The sequence below is a fragment of the Erythrolamprus reginae genome, chromosome 2, assembly GCF_031021105.1.
Source record: "Erythrolamprus reginae isolate rEryReg1 chromosome 2, rEryReg1.hap1, whole genome shotgun sequence".
In the NCBI taxonomy this organism is placed as follows: domain Eukaryota; kingdom Metazoa; phylum Chordata; class Lepidosauria; order Squamata; family Dipsadidae; genus Erythrolamprus; species Erythrolamprus reginae.
The window spans coordinates 39,912,764-39,931,260 of NC_091951.1; the positions used below are offsets into that span (position 1 = coordinate 39,912,764).

The 18,497-nt window shown below is 39.4% G+C and overlaps 1 protein-coding gene across 3 annotated transcripts in view; it reads left to right on the forward strand.

Moving 5' to 3' along the window:
* The first annotated feature begins 10,035 nt into the window (after nt 1-10,035).
* Nucleotides 10,036-18,497, forward strand: part of LOC139160225 (inactive serine/threonine-protein kinase TEX14-like) — a 43,312-nt gene continuing 34,850 nt past the window's right edge. The window contains exons 1-3 of one of the 3 annotated variants that reach the window (XM_070737886.1): nt 10,036-10,118; nt 14,067-14,209; nt 16,489-16,603. In XM_070737886.1, coding sequence (XP_070593987.1) covers nt 14,071-14,209; nt 16,489-16,603 — 254 coding nt within the window. In that variant the 5' untranslated portion in view covers nt 10,036-10,118; nt 14,067-14,070. The other 2 variants (XM_070737885.1, XM_070737884.1) reach the window with 2 other exon arrangements.

The window sequence follows — 18,497 nt, forward strand, 5'->3', positions numbered from 1 at the left end:
AAACCTTAAGTAATGGGATACTTAAAATAAGGGGAAAAATTAATTTTTAAGTGTCCACTGTCAGAAAGCAAAGAATGTGTTATTCTTTTTTTCTCAGTGGACCTTTTCTTAGATTTCACAAGGTCAACAATTATGTTGCTTTCCTAAAAATCTGAAGGAAGCCTAATAACACCTTCTCAGACTGAACAAGACAGGGATTTGTGTGTATTATATCTAACAAGACAGGGATTTTTGTATATTATATCTAACTATTATACCTATCCAGATTCCTAAGAGGTCAGTAAGGGGCGAGTACAAGTGCACTAGAGTGCCTTCCGTCCCCTGTCCTATTGCCCTCCTATATCTCCTATTCCTTTCTTCTATTCCTATATCTCTTCTTCTATTCTTTCATTGATATGTTATATTCCTATATCTTCTCTTCTTTCTTAGATATATTTTACTATGAGTATCTCCTCTATAACCTTCATCATGTATTTTACTATGTGTATATAGCTATATACCCACTAAAACCCTCATTGTGTATTGGACAAAATAAATAGATAAATAATAAATAAATAAATAAAACTCCATCAAATGTATGGAGAGGTTAGGATCTAAAACCATTCACACATCTGATGAAAACAACTCACAAAATCTTTTTAATAAAATTCATTTGAATGAAAAGCTGCTACCAGAGTCCTCCTGATTTCTGGCTATCATAGTCAAAAACAGGATTTTTCCTGGTTCTGCAGTACTTCCAATTTTTTTTTATTTTTCGGTGTTCTATTTCTGCTCTGATTTCACTCATCCTTTCCTTACCTGTGAAAAGTAGAGTCGTGGCCAACACGAACGCAAGGCTTCTACTGAAGGCCATCCTGCCCAAGCTGATCTTCATCCTTCTGGCTTGGCCCACTGTAACACCTTATGAATCTCCAGTTAGGCTCATATATGGAACCAATTGCTCCAGGTACTCTCAAAGAGACACCTTATATTGTTCCTGTTGGGATACAGGGCTGGATTTCCCAGGATTTTTAGGGTGTGGTATCTTTCTATCCCTTGCATGGGAGTGCCACTCTTTACTGTTTCAACAGAGCAGGTGCAACCTTTTGGAAACATCCTCCTACTGGGAATTTGGCAAGGAAAGTCTGGAATGATGAAATGACTGTAGCCAATCCCCTTTCTTTCTCAGCAGACGGCGTGGAATCACAGGACAGCAATCATTGTGCTAAATTTACAACCACTACACTTCTCCCACACATTTTCTCTAATTCTAGGCTTTACAATACACCCTGCTTTCAAAACGGGATGGGTGACAAAACTCCTTTTGTGCTGGACATTTTACTGCATTTTAAATCACAGAGCTGTGAAAATGTTGCAACAAATATCATAGTTCATAAAATCACGTACCAAAATGTCCTACCTGTTAACGACTATACTTCACCTTCAACCACAACAACACACAAGCATGAAATCGATTTAAACTAAATGTCAACCACTCCAAACTTGACTGCAAAAAATATGACTTCAGCAACAGAGTAATCAACGCCTGGAATGCACTACCTGATTCTGTGATTTCTACTATCAATCCCAAAACCTTTAGCCTTAGACTATCTACAATTGACCTCTCCCACTTTCTAAGAGGTCTGTAAGGGGCGTGCATAAGCGCACCACTGTGCCTACCATCCCTGTCCTATTGTCTTCTTTTGTTAGTTTTTATCATTACTTATCTAATGTTTTATTTGTACAAATTACGACTCTATAATTGTATGAATGAATGAATGAATGAATGAATGAATGAATGAATGAATGAATGAATGAATGAATGAATAAATAACCAGTTTAATTGCAAGATTTTTGAGAGTAGAGAAACTAGACGTGAGACGTCTGATGAAGATGCAACTTTTGAAAGCTTTAAAACTAGAGTGGGGTGCATAATCTGTGGAGACTGCAGAGCTGAAAGTCAATGATAAATCATTAGAGAGACACGGCTTCCTGCTGACGTTCAAATATAAAGCCAAATAAGGGTGCTGTATGAATCTAAAATATTGAATTAACTTAGGTAAACTATCGGCCAGTGAATTCAGTTGGCAGCATCCAAGTAATTAGAAACATAGAAACATAGAAGACTGATGGCAGAAAAAGACCTCATGGTCCATCTAGTCTGCCCTTATACTATTTCCTGTATTTTATCTTAGGATGGATATATGTTTATCCCAGGCATGTTTAAATTCAGTGACTGTGGATTTACCAACCACGTCTGCTGGAAGTTTGTTCCAAGGATCTACTACTCTTTAAGTAATTAAACATTACTTTTATAATTATATAATTATAATATAATTATAATAATATAATAAACATTATATTACTTTGTTCATATGTACCCTTATGCATCAAATTCACACTTGACCAATCAAGAATATTCTATTCTATTTTTCTATTCTATTCTATTCTCTACTATTATTCCTATTCCTATTTCTATTTTACATATGGAAATCTAATTTCAAAACATTTGTCCACAGGCTGAGAAACAAACAGGTTCATCAAGGGAGAGACTGGTAGGGATGAAATGGTCACCCGAAATGATATGCAAATTTTGTAATACCAGGTGGAAACTGAAGCTCCTCAATAACTAAGGAAGGTATCTAAGGTGATGGGGAGGCCAGACTGATAACAGAACTTCCCAGACCAGCTTTCCAAGAGTATAACCAAAATATCCAATTGGAGGATTGCAGAAAATGTGAGAGATGCAGAAAGTACAGCACATGCTAACAAACTATCCATCTTTCTGCCTTGTTGGGTCAAAGAGGACCCATTGTTCTTATTAATGGATGCACGGGGTGACTCTGGGAAGTGCTCAGCCAAAGAAAATAAATACAACAATAAACATGTCAAACGCAATCATATTAAAAATAAAAGCTCTCACCCCCTATAGAAGATGTTAAGCCATTCATTTTTTTTTCTCCTTGTGTCCTTTTGAAGTTTTATAAATTGCACCGGAGGCAGAATAAGAACACGGACACCAAGAGTTGGATTTAAAATGGGTCACTTTATTATTATTATTATTATTATTATTATTATTATTATTATTATTATTTATTAGATTTGTATGCTGCCCCTCTCTGTAGACTCGGGGGCGGCTTACAGCAATGATAAAAACAATATATAATAACAAATCTAATAGTTAGAATCTAAAATAACAGACAAGACAGAGTAGCTGTGGGTCTTGCCTCCCAAGGACAATTCCATCTGTCCGTCCATTACCCTGGGGGGGGGAACTACTGACCCCCTAAGAGAGGGTTCACAACTTGGGCATCCTCCTCGATCCACAGCTGACATTGGAACATCATCTTTCGGCTGTGGGGAGGAGGGCGTTTGCCCAGGTTCGCCTGGTGCACCAGTTGCGGCCCTATTTGGACAGGGAGTCGTTGCTCAGTCACTCATGCCCTCATCACCTCGAGGTTCGATTACTGCAACGCTCTCTACATGGGGCTACCTCTGAAGAGTGTTCGGAATCTTCAGATCGTGCAGAACGCAGCCGCGAGAGCCATCGTGGGGCTTCCAAGATTCGCCCACGGTTCTTTAACACTCTGTGGCCTGCATTGGCTGCCGATCAGTTTCCGGTCACAATTCAAAGTGTTGGTCATGACCTTTAAAGCCCTACATGGCAATGGACCAGATTACCTCCGGAACCGCCTGCTACTGCACGAATCCCAGCGACCGATAAGGTCCCACAAAGTTGGCCTTCTCCGGGTCCTGTCGACTAAACAACGTCGCTTGGCGGGCCCCAGGGGAAGAGCCTTCTCTGTGGCGGCCCCGGCCCTCTGGAACCAACTGCCCCCGGAGATTAGAACTGCCCCTACCCTCCCTGTCTTTCGTAAACTACTCAAGATTAATTTATACCGCCAGGCATGGGGGAGTTGAGATAGCTCTTCCCCCTAGGCCATTACAAGTTATGCATGGTATGTTTGTGTGTATGTATGTTTGGTTTTATAATAGGGGTTTTTAGTTGTTTTTTTATTATTGGATTGTACATGTTGTGTTTATTATTGTTGTTAGCCGCCCCGAGTCTGCGGAGAGGGGCGGCATACAAATCCAATAAATTATTAATTAATTATTATTAATACATTTAAAAAGTTTAAAAAACAAGAAACCCCAATATATAAAAACATACATACAGTCATATCATACAAAAATAACTACATAGGCAGGGGGAGATGTTTCAGTTCCCCCACGCTTGACGGCAGAGGTGGGTTTTAATGAGTTTACAAAAGGCAAGGAAGGTGGGGGCAGTTCTAATCTCTGGAGGGAGCTGATTCCAGAGGGTCAGAGCCACCACAGAGAAGGCTCCTCCCCTGGGTCCCGCCAAGTGACATTGTTTAGTTGACGGGACCCGGAGGAGTTAAATGAACTTTAAATGATTATCGTCAAATAACCAGGACCTACAGAGGCAATTAAAATTTTTGGGGCGGAAATAGTTCACAAATAAACTTCCTGGGCGTAGCTCCTTGATGAACAAGGTGAAGGTACCACGCCTTCACCTGGATCCTGGCCATGCCCAGGCATGTGGGAGGGCTCACCGTCCCATCCCCTTCCAGTTATTGGGATAGGTGAGTCCCAAGGCAGCCCCTCTCCAATCGCCCAGGCCGGTGCTGACACCATGGGCTCCTAGCGACAGGCTGCCCATCATCTTTAGAGATGCCCAAAGGAGAACACGCAGTTGCTACCACCGCCCAATTTCCACTCCTAACCTGCCAACCCCAGTGACCAAAGGGAAGCCAATTAGCAAATCGTGACTAAATGCGCTACATCCCCTAACCAGGCCATCCTCACTCCCCAGTGTGAAATAGGCGGAAAAACGGTCGCCGCTAAAACGCAGAGACCACAAAAAATTCCTGTTCGGCCCCATGGGCGACCCGTTCAAGGCACACTGCAAGATAGGGCGGCCCCGGCCCTCTGGAATCAACTCCCCCCGGAGATTAGAACTGCTCCCACCCTCTTTGTCTTCTGTAAACTACTTAAGACCCACCTATACCGCCAGGCATGGGGGATTTGAGACATCTTTCCCCCAGGCTTATTATAATTTATGTTTGGTATGTGTGCGCTGTTTGGTTTTTAATTATGATAGGGTTTTTAGTTTTTTAATATTAGATTTGTGCCATTATAATATTGTTTTTATCGTTGTTGTGAGCCGCCCCGAGTCTTCGGAGAGGGGCGGCATAGAAATCTAATAAATTATTATTATTATTATTATTATTATTATTATTATTATTATTCACAATCCATTGGGTAAAACTCTTCTGACATAATAAATCTAAACAAAATTTAACTCACAATCATTCTACTTTTTTCCATACAAGCCTGGGTCTAGGATATATTAAATTTCAGATCCATATTCCTTGTTGCATCATATAATATTTGCTAGAAATTATTTGATTTTCATCCAATAACATAACAGCATTACCATATTATTATTATTATTATTATTATTATTATTATTATTTATTAGATTTGTATGCCGCCCCTCTCCGCAGACTCGGGGCTGCTCACAACAGTGATAAAAACAATACATGGTAACAAATCTAATAATTAAAATCTAAAATAACAATTTAACATTAAAAAGCCTAAAAAGAAGAAAAAAATAATGGTAAGTGAACTCTGTTTACCCTAGATGAGTTCAAATCACCAGGACAGGATAGATTACACCCCAAGGTTCTAAAGGAACTAGCAGATGAGATCTCAGAACCACTGAACTATATCTTTCAATGATCCTGGAACACAGGTGAACTGCCAGAAGACTGGAAAAGAGCTGATGTAGCTGCCATCTTCAAAAAAAGGGGGGGGGGAATAGATCCAGGACACTACAGACCTATCAGCCTGACCTCAATACCAGGGAAGATTCTTGAAAAGATAATCAAGCAATGAATCAGCAAACACCTAGAAGAAAACAAAACAATAATCAAAAGCCAACATAGGCTTGTCAAAACAGATCACGCCAGACTACTCTTATTGCATTCTTTGACAAAGTGACAAAATTATTAGACCAAAGGAATGCTGTCAATATAATTGACTTGGATTTCAGGAAGGCATTTGATAAAGCAGACCATAACCTACTACCAGATAAAGTAGAAAAATGTGGGTTAGACAGCAACACCACCAGATTGATTTGAAACTGGCTGACCAACCGCACTCAATATGTAGTGCTCAATGGAACTGCATTTACATAGAGGGAAGTATGCCATAGAGTACCACAAGACTCTGTTTTAGGTCCAGTACTCTTCAACAATTTCATCAGTGACTTGGAAGAGGGGATAGATGGGTAACTCATCAAAATTGCAGATGACAGGAATAGCTAACATTCCAGAAGATAGGCTCCAGATACAGAAGGATCTTGGCAGACGCTATCTAACAAAATGAAATTCAATGGTGAAGAAAGTAAGGTTCTACATTTAGGCAAGAAAAACAAAATGAACACATATAGCATATGTGGTACTTTGCTCAACAGTAATAACTGTGAGAGAAATTTTGGAGTCCTACTGGACAACCATTGAAATATGTCCTAGCAGTGTGCAGCAGCTGCCAAAAAAGCCAACACAATTCTAGGCTCTGTCTAACATTAACAGAGGGATAGAATCAAGATCATGAGAAGTGCTAATATCACTTTATAAGGCCTTGGTAAGGCCACACTTAGAATACTGCATTCAGTTTTGATGGCTTGGTGCGAAAATGATGTTGAGACTCTAGAAAGAGTGCAGAGAAGAACAACAAAGATGATTAGGTGACTGGAGGCTAAAACATATGAAGAACAGTTGTAGGAACTGCGTATGTCTAGTTTAATGAAAAGAAGGAATAGAGGAGACATGATAGTAGTGTTCCAAGATCTCAGGGGTTGCCACAAAGAAGAGAGAGTCAAACTAATCTCTAAAGCACCTGAGGGTAGAACAAGAAGCAATGGGTGGAAACTAAACAAGGAGATAAGCAACTTAGAACACACACACTTTGCTCTGCTTTGGTTTCAAAGTCATGAAAAATCAACAAACAAAGTCTGGAAACAGCAAGGCACGGTCCTGAAGAAACAACGATCAGATAATCTTCCACAATGGCCAAGCCAGCACGCTGCTATTTATATCGGCAGCTCTAATTACTGGAGCCCCACTCAAACACAGGTGGCCTCTCTTATCTCCTGTAATATTTCTTCAATTGGTCTCTTCTATGCATAATTCTGCGCATGCGTGGGTCTAACACTTCCTCATCCGAATCAACCAAAGATAATGGAGATTGGCTTCCTGGGCTGTGTGCCAAGCCCCCCTCTTCCAAGTCACCCCCACCTTCTTCATCATCCGAGGAAACTGCACTACCTGACTCTGGCAGCAATAAAACAGGCCTATGACATGTTGATGTTTCCCCTGCATCCACCTCCACATTCCTTGGGGCAGGAGCTGGGCCTGAGCCAACCACAACACCCATCCATCTTTTTACTCATCATATTGATCTATTATATATTCTCCTTGTGCTTTTTTGTCATAGTTTATTTTACTGTTCTATTATTTTACTTCTGTTCCATTTACAAACCTTTTGTTTTTCTTCCTTTTTATTATTGTAAGCCACCTAGAGAATCCCTGTGGCAAGATAGGAGGCACATACATTTAATAAATAAACCACCAAGGCACACCAGTTGCCAAGCATCTGAATTTTAATCCCATGACCACATGCTGCATTGACCATAAGTATGAAAAACAGTCATAATTCACCATTTTTAGTGGTGGTGTGACTTTGATTAGTTATTATACAAATGGTTGTAAGTCGAGGACAACCAGTACTACAGCATTCCTGACAGATGGGGCATCCAGGATTTCTGAAGAATTACCTTAAACTTGAAAAGGGATAGGAAGAAGTAGTCACACTTTTTAGTAAGTTATTTATCCAATGCTTTTTGTTATACTGTATACTTATTTAATATAAATTTATTATTTATTATTTATTATTTATTATTTATTATTTATTATTTATTATTTATTATTTATTATTTATTATTTATTATTTATTATTTATTATTTATTATTTATTATTTATTATTTATTATTTATTATTTATTATTTATTATTTATTATTTATTATTTATTATTTATTATTTATTATTTATTATTTATTATTTATTATTTATTATTTATTATTTATTATTTATTATTTATCCTTAAACTCAGGGTGGCTTACAACGTGTTAGCAATAGCATTTTTTAACAGAGCCAACATATTGCCCCCACAATCCGGGTCCTCATTTTACCCACCTCGGAAGGATGGAAAGCTGAGTCAACCCTGAGCCGGTGATGAGATTTGAACCGCTGACCTACAAATCTACAGTCAGCTTCAGTGGCCTGCAGTACAACACTCTACCTGCTGCACCACCCCGGCTCTAAAAAAATGGCTTTTTATGGCTTGGGTTTATCTTAAAAGCTGCTCAGAAATATATTAAACATTGCCTAATAGTTCATATAGTATAATAATAATTATCACTATGCAATGCTATGAGGTATTATTTAGTGGGTCATTATAAGATTGAAACTGGCAACAAAATTCAATATACAAACTCCCACATTATTTGTTTATTTTATCTCATTTTCCTTTTCAAATGGATAGCTGTTTCAGAGGTACCTGAGATTATTAGATAAATTATGTTTTATTCAGGTGCATAATATGCCATGTCCAAACATACTAAATGATATGGGTGCAACTCATAATCTTTTTATTGTACATTTCCTGCTTATCCATCTTGTCTTATGCATCTTCAAAATATATATTATAATGGGAGTGATATTTCATCACAAAGGTATTCTACTAAGCAGAGTGTTCTCTTATCAAGTATTCTCCATTCTCCAGAGATCGTTGCAGTGTTTCTTGGCAATGATGGTGAGAGGCAGCAAGATAGTTCTCTTAACAGAAGACAGTATTCCTACATAAATATTTTACCCATTCTTGGATATCCTGAGTCGCAATGATTTCAAATTATCTCCCCGGAAATACTTACCTCCAACAAAGGTTTGAATTTACTACTTGAATTCATTTTTCTATTTATTTGTTGCTTGTTTTATGGGTCACAAATTTTGCATCAAATTATTTCTCATATCGTAGTAGGAACAGCACCTGGCCAGAATATCTACCATTAACATGCCCACCCCCATCATGGTTTATGGTGCAGTTACAGTATATAATCAAAGACTTACCTGAAAAGAAGCTAGGGAAATAGGATAGAGGAGACGGAAAAGAAGATGGCAGATCAGACCAGAAATGGCAGAAAACGAACAATATGTGTTTTGGGAACAAAAAGAATAGAAAGTAGACGAAGAGATTAAATAATAGGTTTAAAAACTTTACCCAAGTATTAAGGAGGATAGAAAAGGTCAAATCAAATATCTTTATTATAGCCATGACGGAGGGACATGGTGCTTCACAAGGATGAAACTTATTATTGAGTATTCATCAACTGAAATTGCAAGTTTAAATTTCCATATTGTAAATACAGTGATTTACAGAGTTTTGTAATATTTAGAATAGGATTTTGTAAGCTGAAGCTTTTGTAGAAATTGCTTTCCTTTAAGAAATACACAATAGCACAATAACAAACTGGATGAACCATAACTTGGGCCAGGAAGAGATGAATACTAATGAGCAGTTGGTCCAACTGTCATCTGCCCTTTAGAACCACCTTGGTCTACCTAGATCTAAGGCTAGTTTGTGAGGAGGATAAACATCCCAGCTGAAAGAATAAGCTTTTCTAGACATTGGGAAAAAATAGAGTTGTTCTTCAAAACTTTAAGGCTAGTTAATAAAGAAGATTGTCTTTTGGGGAGTCAGATGTCCAGAGTAATTGTCCTAAAAGCTCTGGCTCCTATTAACAGCCTTAGAAACAGACCTATTTTTTTAAAGAAATATAAACATAATTTGGGGATTGTGTCATTACCAAGATCTCTCCGGTGGCAAACCCACCAGCACAAGCAAAGAAGCAACCCACCAGGTGTTAGGGAAACTGTTTTTATTTAGAGTTGCTACTTTGTTACACTGCAGTTAAAAGACTTCAATCAAATAATCCTCAAAGCAGCCTAGTTCAAGATGTTAATTGCCTTACAACTTCATTTAATAAGCTACGTAAGTTTTCCCCTTATAATCCGTTCCCCACCCACTCACCCACTTGTGAAATTTGGATTTCACAGCAAAAGGTCTTCTGCGGAGTTAGAAATTCCATAAATATATGCCAAATCATTTGAGGCAGGATTTTCCTTACAAAATATCGGAGCATAAAGGTTTTGCTCAAAATGTGGCCCAAAGGCCCAGGGAGTCCTCAAGACTCACTCACTCAGGGGTCTGTGGAATCAAAATAATTTTCCAGCTTGCATGGGAAAACATGATACCACAATCCTGTGAAATAATCATGAGAAGCAATAGTGGCAGCAAAGGTATTAATTTTAAATTGTATATGTTAATAAATATACCATAATAACCCAGAAAGGGCTTGGGAGGTTAACACTGGGATAAAATGACATAAAACTGGAGAGAGGAAAGTGTTAATAAATGAGGACAATTTATTTATTTATTTATTTATTCATTCATTCATTCATTCATTCATTCATTTATTCACTCATTCATTCATTCAATTTGCATGCCACCCAATTCCTTGAGGACTCTGAGCAGTATTTCTTATGAAGGCCCTTTTTCTCCTCATTTTTTGGGCGTGGTTGTAAGGGTTCTTGTTTCTGTTATCAGCTCTCGTTTTTGTACATCCAGTATTGTGTATTTGACCTAAAACCATAGAAAATGTTGCTTCTGGTGCATTCGGATACCTGAGCATGAACGAGCATGAGTTTAAACTCGAAAAATAAAACGTTTTATTATGTACTTTTATGATAACAAAAACACGCAGAGCGATAAAAGCATTTTTAAATTTATTTTATTTATTTTGTCCAATACATAATAATACACAATGAAGGTAAGAGAGGACACCTTCGAGGAAATAGAATTAGAAAAAGAATATAAGAGTATAGGATAAAATAATCAATGAGAGAATAGAAGAAATATATAGGGATAGAAGAGAAGATATATGGGATATAGAAGAGAGAATACTGTATTTCTAAAATAAAATTTTATTTATTTATTTATTTATTTATTTATTAGATTTGTATTACAGAGGACAAAAAGATGAAGTTACAAGTCATTTCTTTATCACGCTCGCTTTCTATTTTTAAATTCGTAAACAATCAAAATATGTGTCCCCCCCTCCCCCCCTAAAGGGGCGGAATGGATCGGTCTTCGCTGCCGGTAGATACACGGGGCTCGTTTTCAAAGGGAATCTCCAACACATTTTTTTCGCTTTCGCGCTTGGCAAACCCTTCTTTTCCTGTCCAATCGCGCTTTGCCCCACCTCCACGTCTGTTTTTCGCCCCCTTTGATTGGTTCGCTTTGCGGCCGTTGAAAAGGCCCCGCTTTCCACCTTTGCTCCTGCGATTTTGCCTGTCAATCACGTTCAGAGCCTAAAAGCAAGAAAAGAAAGTAACTGGGGTTTTGGGGGGGTTTCTGGCGCCCCAATTCTTCGTTGTGTTTTTCCTCATCCAAGGAGAGTTCCTTGACGTGACACGTGACAGGTGTTTCTTTTAAAGAAGCAAGGATAATTTCCAGAAACAAGGCATTGTTTCCTTCTCAGGTGCAATTGAATCAAGTGTGGCTTTTCATGCATTCATTTACACTTAAATGTTTTAGTTAAAACTTGACGCCTGTTGCTTTTTTTACTGTTTCCTGTCGTGCACGGAGTTGACTCCAGTTTTGCTTTGTTGCTCGACAAAATATCCTGACTGAATTCAGGATTTAGTGTGCTCAGTTTTTTAGGATTTTGCACAACTGCCTGGATTTGGGAGCGTAAATCACTTTATAATGCTGCAGCATGAAGAAGTGTTAAAGGTAGACAGGGGCTCAACTCTTCCGGGAATAGAAAAGTAAAAGTCAATGAAAGGGAGATGAATATGTGGAGAGTGTTTTCCAAATCTATGAACATTTCCAGGTGGATAAGCCAGGTAGGCTTGCATTAGTAATGTGGGATTGAGTATGTAATCTCAGCCTTGTAATGGTGATAGGGAAAATCAACATTTGCTTGAAAACAATGCAAAAAGAACATCTACACAATAGCACAGTGATGGCGAACCTTTTTTTTTTCTTGTTTGGGTGCCAAAAAGGATGTGTGTATGTGTGCGAGATAGCATGGGCCCACACCCATAATGTAATGCCCTCCCCCCTATGCATGTGTGCTGCCACTCTGCATGTGCACAATCCACCATGCTTCTCCCCTGCACATGTGCACAGATCTCACTGAAGCCTCCGGACTTCCGGTAGGCCCATTGGACTGTTTTTTGCTCTCCCCAGAGTTCAGAAAAGTCTGAATTCATTTGGAAATGAACTTCCAGTTGGGTTATTGGTCCATTTTTCACTGTCGCCAGGCATCAGGAGGATTTCCTGAACCTTGGGGATGGCAAAAAAACCAGCCCAAAAGAAGGCAGAAAATTAGCTGGCCAACACGTACAGTGGTACCTCTACCTAAGAACGCCTCTACTTAAGAACTTTTCTAGATAAGAACCAGGTGTTCAAGATTTTTTGCCTCTTCTTAAGAACCATTTTCTACTTAAGAACCTGAGCCAGGAAAAATTTCCCAAGAGAATTTGAGAACGGCACGAAGGCCCGGCCAGTTTCCTGCCATTCCCCCTGAGTTACTCTCTCTGGCACAGTGTATGGGAGGCAGACTCACGTCGGGTGTATGGGTGTACGCATGTTCCTCGCCGCTTCAGAGTCCCTCTTTTTTTTTAGGCCTTAAAGTTTGATTCCCCTCACCTTCCTTCGGCAGCAACTGTCCTCCTCTTCTTCCTCCTCCTCCCACCCAAATTCCAAGCTTTTAGTTCTTTCCTAATGCGTTTGCACGCATTATTTGCTTTCACATTGATTCCTATGGGAAAATTGCTTCTACTTACAAACTTTTCTACTTAAGAACCTGGTAACAGAATGAATTAAGTTCATAAGTAGAGGTACCGCTGTACATGTGCGCTAGAGCTGACATAGGGCAACATGTTGCGTTCCCTCAGATATGGCTTCATGTGCCACCTGTGGCATATGAGCCATAGGTTCACTATCACTGCAATAGCACATGCAGTTCACAATTAGACATACAATATCATAGCATCATACTGCTCCATTTAGAAAGTAGCACTATAAGGTCAGATTGCAGTTTATAGTATGCTGTTGCAAAGTTCTTCACAAAAACGGGTTTACCAAAAGCAGTTTTTATTTCATAAAAATGGAAATGTACGGTAGAGTTTCATGAGTATTCTCACTCAGTAATCCCATTGGTTTCAGTAAAATATATTCATGAATATGAGTGGGATTACTGATGAGGTTTTCAAAATTCACTGATTGGAGATCACGGAGAAACTTCTACTATGAAATATATACTGCTCAAAAAAATAAAGGGAACATTCAAAGAACACATCCCAGATCTGAATGAATGAAACATTCTCATTGAATACTTTGTTCTGTACAAAGTTGAATGTGCTGACAACATGTGAAATTTATTGTCAATCAGTGTTGCTTTCTAAGTGGACATTTTGATTTCACAGAAATTTGATTTACTTGGAGTTATATTGTGTTGTTTAAGTGTTCCCTTTATTTTTTTTTTAGCAGTATATATGAATAAAGTAGGGTTTTAAGAAGAGATTAGTCTTCTGCTTGAGTACTTTTGGGGGGAAAACCACCTTTGGGCCTTGAGCATGAAGTTAGACTGGAAAATCCGCATGCACAGAAGCAAAATTGCATGAGGAGATGTGAGAACGAAGCGCCATTTGCATGTGAAATATTGTGATGAGAACCGATTGGCGAAGGTAAGTGGAACCCACCCCCCTGATCCACACCTCTATGATATAAAACATCTTATGTTTTATATCCACACAGACGTACATCAATGTTTTCTTACAATATGTGATTTTTTAAAAATTGTTGTGTTTAATTTAAAGCAGTGCTTTGTTTTATGATATTACTTAAACCATGTTCTGATGCTTCTTTTAGTGTGATGCCAAAGGTGCCAGTGCTCTCGCCAAACTGTCCTGTGAGCCTAGGCTACTTTAGTGAAACTGAATCTCTGGAGGGGCAGTTACTGAGGCATGCTGCTGAGGGCAAGAGCGATAAGGCCAAGACATTACTAAAGAGAGGTAAAGCATGTTTGTTGTTTGGGTTGCATTGCTTCAATAGCTGCTGTTTTGTAAGAGTAACAAGGCTACCTAAGCATCGTTCATGTGATGAAAATAGAGGATACAGTGGTACCTCATGATACGAACCCCTTGTCTTACGAACAACCCAAGATACGAACCCGGGGTTCCGAATTTTTTTGCCTCTTCTTACGAACTTTTTCCTTCTTACAAACCCGCCACCGCCAAGAAGCCCCGCCACCCGGCTGTCGCTTTTTGAAACAGCCGGGGAGCTTCTCAGCGTCCTCTTGAACCCGAACGCCAAACCCGAGCTTCCGGGTTCAGCGTTCGGGAGGCCGCCGAGAAGCCCCCGGCTGTTTTAAAAGGTGACAGCCAGGCGGCGGGGCTTCTTGGCGGCCTCCCGAATGCCGAACCCGGAAGTTTGGCAAAAGTTCAGGTTCGGGAGGCTGCTGAGAAGCCCCGCCGCCCGGCTGTCATCTTTTAAAACAGCTGGGGGGCTTCTCAGCGTCCTCCCAAACGCCGAACCCGGAAGTTTGGGTTTGGCGTTCGGGTTCAGAAGGACGCTGAGAAGCCCCCTTGGCTGTTTCAAAAGGTGAAAGCCGGGCGGCGGCGTTTTTTTGCGGTGTTTTTTTTTCCGTTGCACGGATTCATTGATCTTACATTGTTTCCTATGGGAAACAATGTTTCGTCTTACGAACTTTTTGTCTTACGAACCTCCCCCCGGAACCAATTAGGTTCGTAAGACGAGGTATTATTGTATTTCTATTCCATATTTCTTTTTAAAAAAATATGTTTATTGATTTTTTTCAGTTTAAAAACAATACATAATCTTATTTACAGGTGAATCAGCATCTTATATATAAATTTTTATCTACATTGTCTTTTAATTGTCCTTGAACATCTTGATGATTTATTTGGGTGTTTATTTTGAGTTTCCTTTTTTAGTCCATAAATACCATTTCATCCAGATTGCATAGCAGTCCGAATCTTTTTGATTGTTTAATTCCATGGTCAGTCTGTCCATCTCCGTGCACTCTTTTTTTTTTTTTGATAATCTCTTTGTCTTTGGGTAGCTGTGGGTTTTTCCATTTCTGTGCGAATACAATCCTTGCCGCTGTTATTATATGCAGGATTTCTAATATGGGATAGGAGATTTTGGTTGAATCCACTCATTTAGAAACGTATAGAATTTCTGTTGCTAAGCAAAACATTTGTTAAGTGAGTTTTGCCCCATTTTATGTCCTACCCTGCCACAGTTGTTAAGTGAATCACTGCAGGTGTTCAGTTAGTAATATAGTTGTATAAAGCAGTGATTTTCAACCTTTTTTGAGCCGGGGCACATTTTTTACATTTACAAAATCCTGGAGCACACCACCAACCAAAATGACACAAAATAACACCCTAAGACACTCTCCTCTCTTTTTCCATCCCTGTCTCCTCCCCACCCTTGTGTGTGTGTGTGTGTGTGTGTATGTGTGTGTGTGTGTATACACACTCTTGAACCATTTCCAAAAACAGGTGAGGGCTGGGGTTTTTTCACTCTTATTCTTTGGGTGCTTTTTATCATGTTTTAAATCAAGAGTCACTTCTCTCTCTCTTTTGTTTCTCTCTCTTTCCTCTCATTCTCTGTCTCAATCATTTTCTCATTTCTCTTTTTTCCTCCCCTTTGCTCATTTCTCTCTCTCCCTTCCTCTCCTTTTCTCTCTCTCTCTTGCTTTCTTTCTCTCTCTTTCTCTCTCTCTTGCCTTCTTTCTCTCTCACTCTTGCTTTTTCTCTCTCTTTCTTTCTTTCTCTCTCTCTCTCACTCTCACTCTCTCAACAAAAAGTTGCGAGACCGGAACCTGAGCTTCCTTCTTCGCGGCACACCTGACCATGTCTCGCGGCACACTAGTGTGCCACGGCACACAGGTTGAAAAACACTGGTATAAAGTGATCCAGTTTTCCAATTGACATTGCTTGTCACTCAAGAGATTGCAAAAGTGGTCCCATGATTCTGGGAAACTGCAACTATCATAAATGTGAGTCATTTTGCCAAGCATCTGGATTTTGATCACATAACCTTGGGAATGCTGCAATGGTCATGAAAATGGTCATAAGTCATTTTTTTCAGGGCCCTAACTTGGAACGGGCATGTAATGAACTGTTATAAGTTGAGGACTACCTGTAATTTTACAATATTATTGCTGTCGTTAGTATGATTAATTTATTGCTGCCCAATTCCAATGAACATGCATTCAGAAAACATGTTTGCTATTATTCAATGTGTATGCTTCCTTCCTTAGGTGTTGAAGTTGACAGCCACAATACAGCTGGACAGACTGGTTTATACATTGGTGCTCTACTGGGACATGCTTCCGTAGTACAGTTGTTTCTGCGCTTTGGTGCTAATCCTAATCAGTGAGTGATACGGATTTCGTAGGGAAATTAGTTCACTATTAGTTATTCTTTTGCCGCCTTTCTGACTGCAATTCTATTCCATAGAATAGAAATATATTGTAAGCATCCCAATGCATACATTATTTGAGGTATCTTCAGATGTTCATTTTTTTAGGAATAATTCCACCGTTGATATGTGTTCTGCCGGGCTCTCTGGTAGGAGCCTCCCAAAAATTCAAGGGTACAAATTTCAGACACACACACACGTTTGAAAGTTCAAAACAATGTCCTTTATCACAAAATTCAAAAGAAACAAAGCACCCTTGTTGTATTGCAAAGAGCACTCTTCCCCAAAACAACCTTGTCGGCTGTACAAGTCCCTTAATCAGTCTTTAAGTACTTAGCTAGTAGCTGTGAAGAAACGTCACAGCCTTCCTTCTTCCCACGAAGTGAAACACACACACTCTTTACTCTGCTTTGGTGTCAAAGGCGTGAAAAATCCACAAACAAAGTTCAGACATAGCGAGGCACGATCCTGAAGAACTGTGATCAGATAACCTTCCACAACGGCCAAACTAGCACGCTGCTATTTATATCAGCAGTTCTAGTTACTGGAGCCCCACCCAAACACAGGTGGCCTCTCTTATCTCCTGTAATATTTCCTCAATTGGTCTCTTCGATGCATAAGTCTGCGCCTGCGTGGGTCTAACACTACATCATCCGAATCGACCGAAGATAATGGTGATTGGCTTCCTGGGCTGTGTCCCCCTCTTCCAAGTCACCCCCCACCTTCTTAGTCCGAGGAAACTGCACTTCCTGACTCTGCTGGCAACAAAACAGGCCTAGGACATGTTGACATTTCCCCTGACTCCACCTCCACATTCCCTGGGGCAGGAGCTGGGCCAGGGCCAACCACATCAATATGTTTCTCAGCTTTGCAGCTAGAGTCCAAGATAATGGTGACTAGAAATGGCGTAGCTTTGCTGTGGAGATATGCTCTTTCTCTTTCCAACTACTGTATTTATCAGAGTATAAGATGTACCAGAGTATAAGACGCACCTTAATTTGGGGGGAGGAAAATAGGGAAAAAATTACTTACCACTACCAGGTATTCATCTGACTAGCGTCCTTAGTCTGGTAAGATTCAGCACATTATTTTATCCCCCTGTTTAGGGCTGAAAAAAAACTTCTTTGGAGTAGCAATGAAAAAATCCTGCAGGCCAGGAGGATTGTTAGCACCTTGTTAGGGCTGGGAAAAAAGCTTCAAGAAAGCTACATTAAGATGCACCCAAATTTTCAGCCTCTTTTAGGGGGGGAAATGTGCTTCTTGTACTCTGAAAAATTACCAGGTCTGTTGGAGGTGTCCACACAACAGCACTTTCACTTTCTTAAAGTGTTTTAAGGAGGATTTAACGAGTCTTCGGAGAGGGGCGGCATACAAATCTAAGTAATAAATAAATAAATAAATAAATAAAAGGATGAGAATGAAGACTTGTCCCTGCTGTCACTACATCTAATGTATTATTTAAATTGTTCTTTTAAATATTGTTTTTATTTGTTGTAAGCCGCCCAGAGTCCTTAAGGAATTAGGCGGCATATAAATTAAATGGATGGATGGATGGATGGATGATAGATAGATAGATAGATAGATAGATAGATAGATAGATAGATAGATAGATAGATAGATAGATAGATAGTTGTCTAGATAGTGTTGATAGCGTGTCTGGCTGCTTTTTTCAGTTGGTGTTGAAGTCTGGGGGCACCCAGACGGAACAGATAGATAGATAGATAGATAGATAGATAGATAGATAGATAGATAGATAGATAGATAGATAGATAGATAGATAGATAGATAGATAGATAGATAGATAGATAGTCTACGTTGTAGAATGGTACATTTGCCATTCAGCATTAA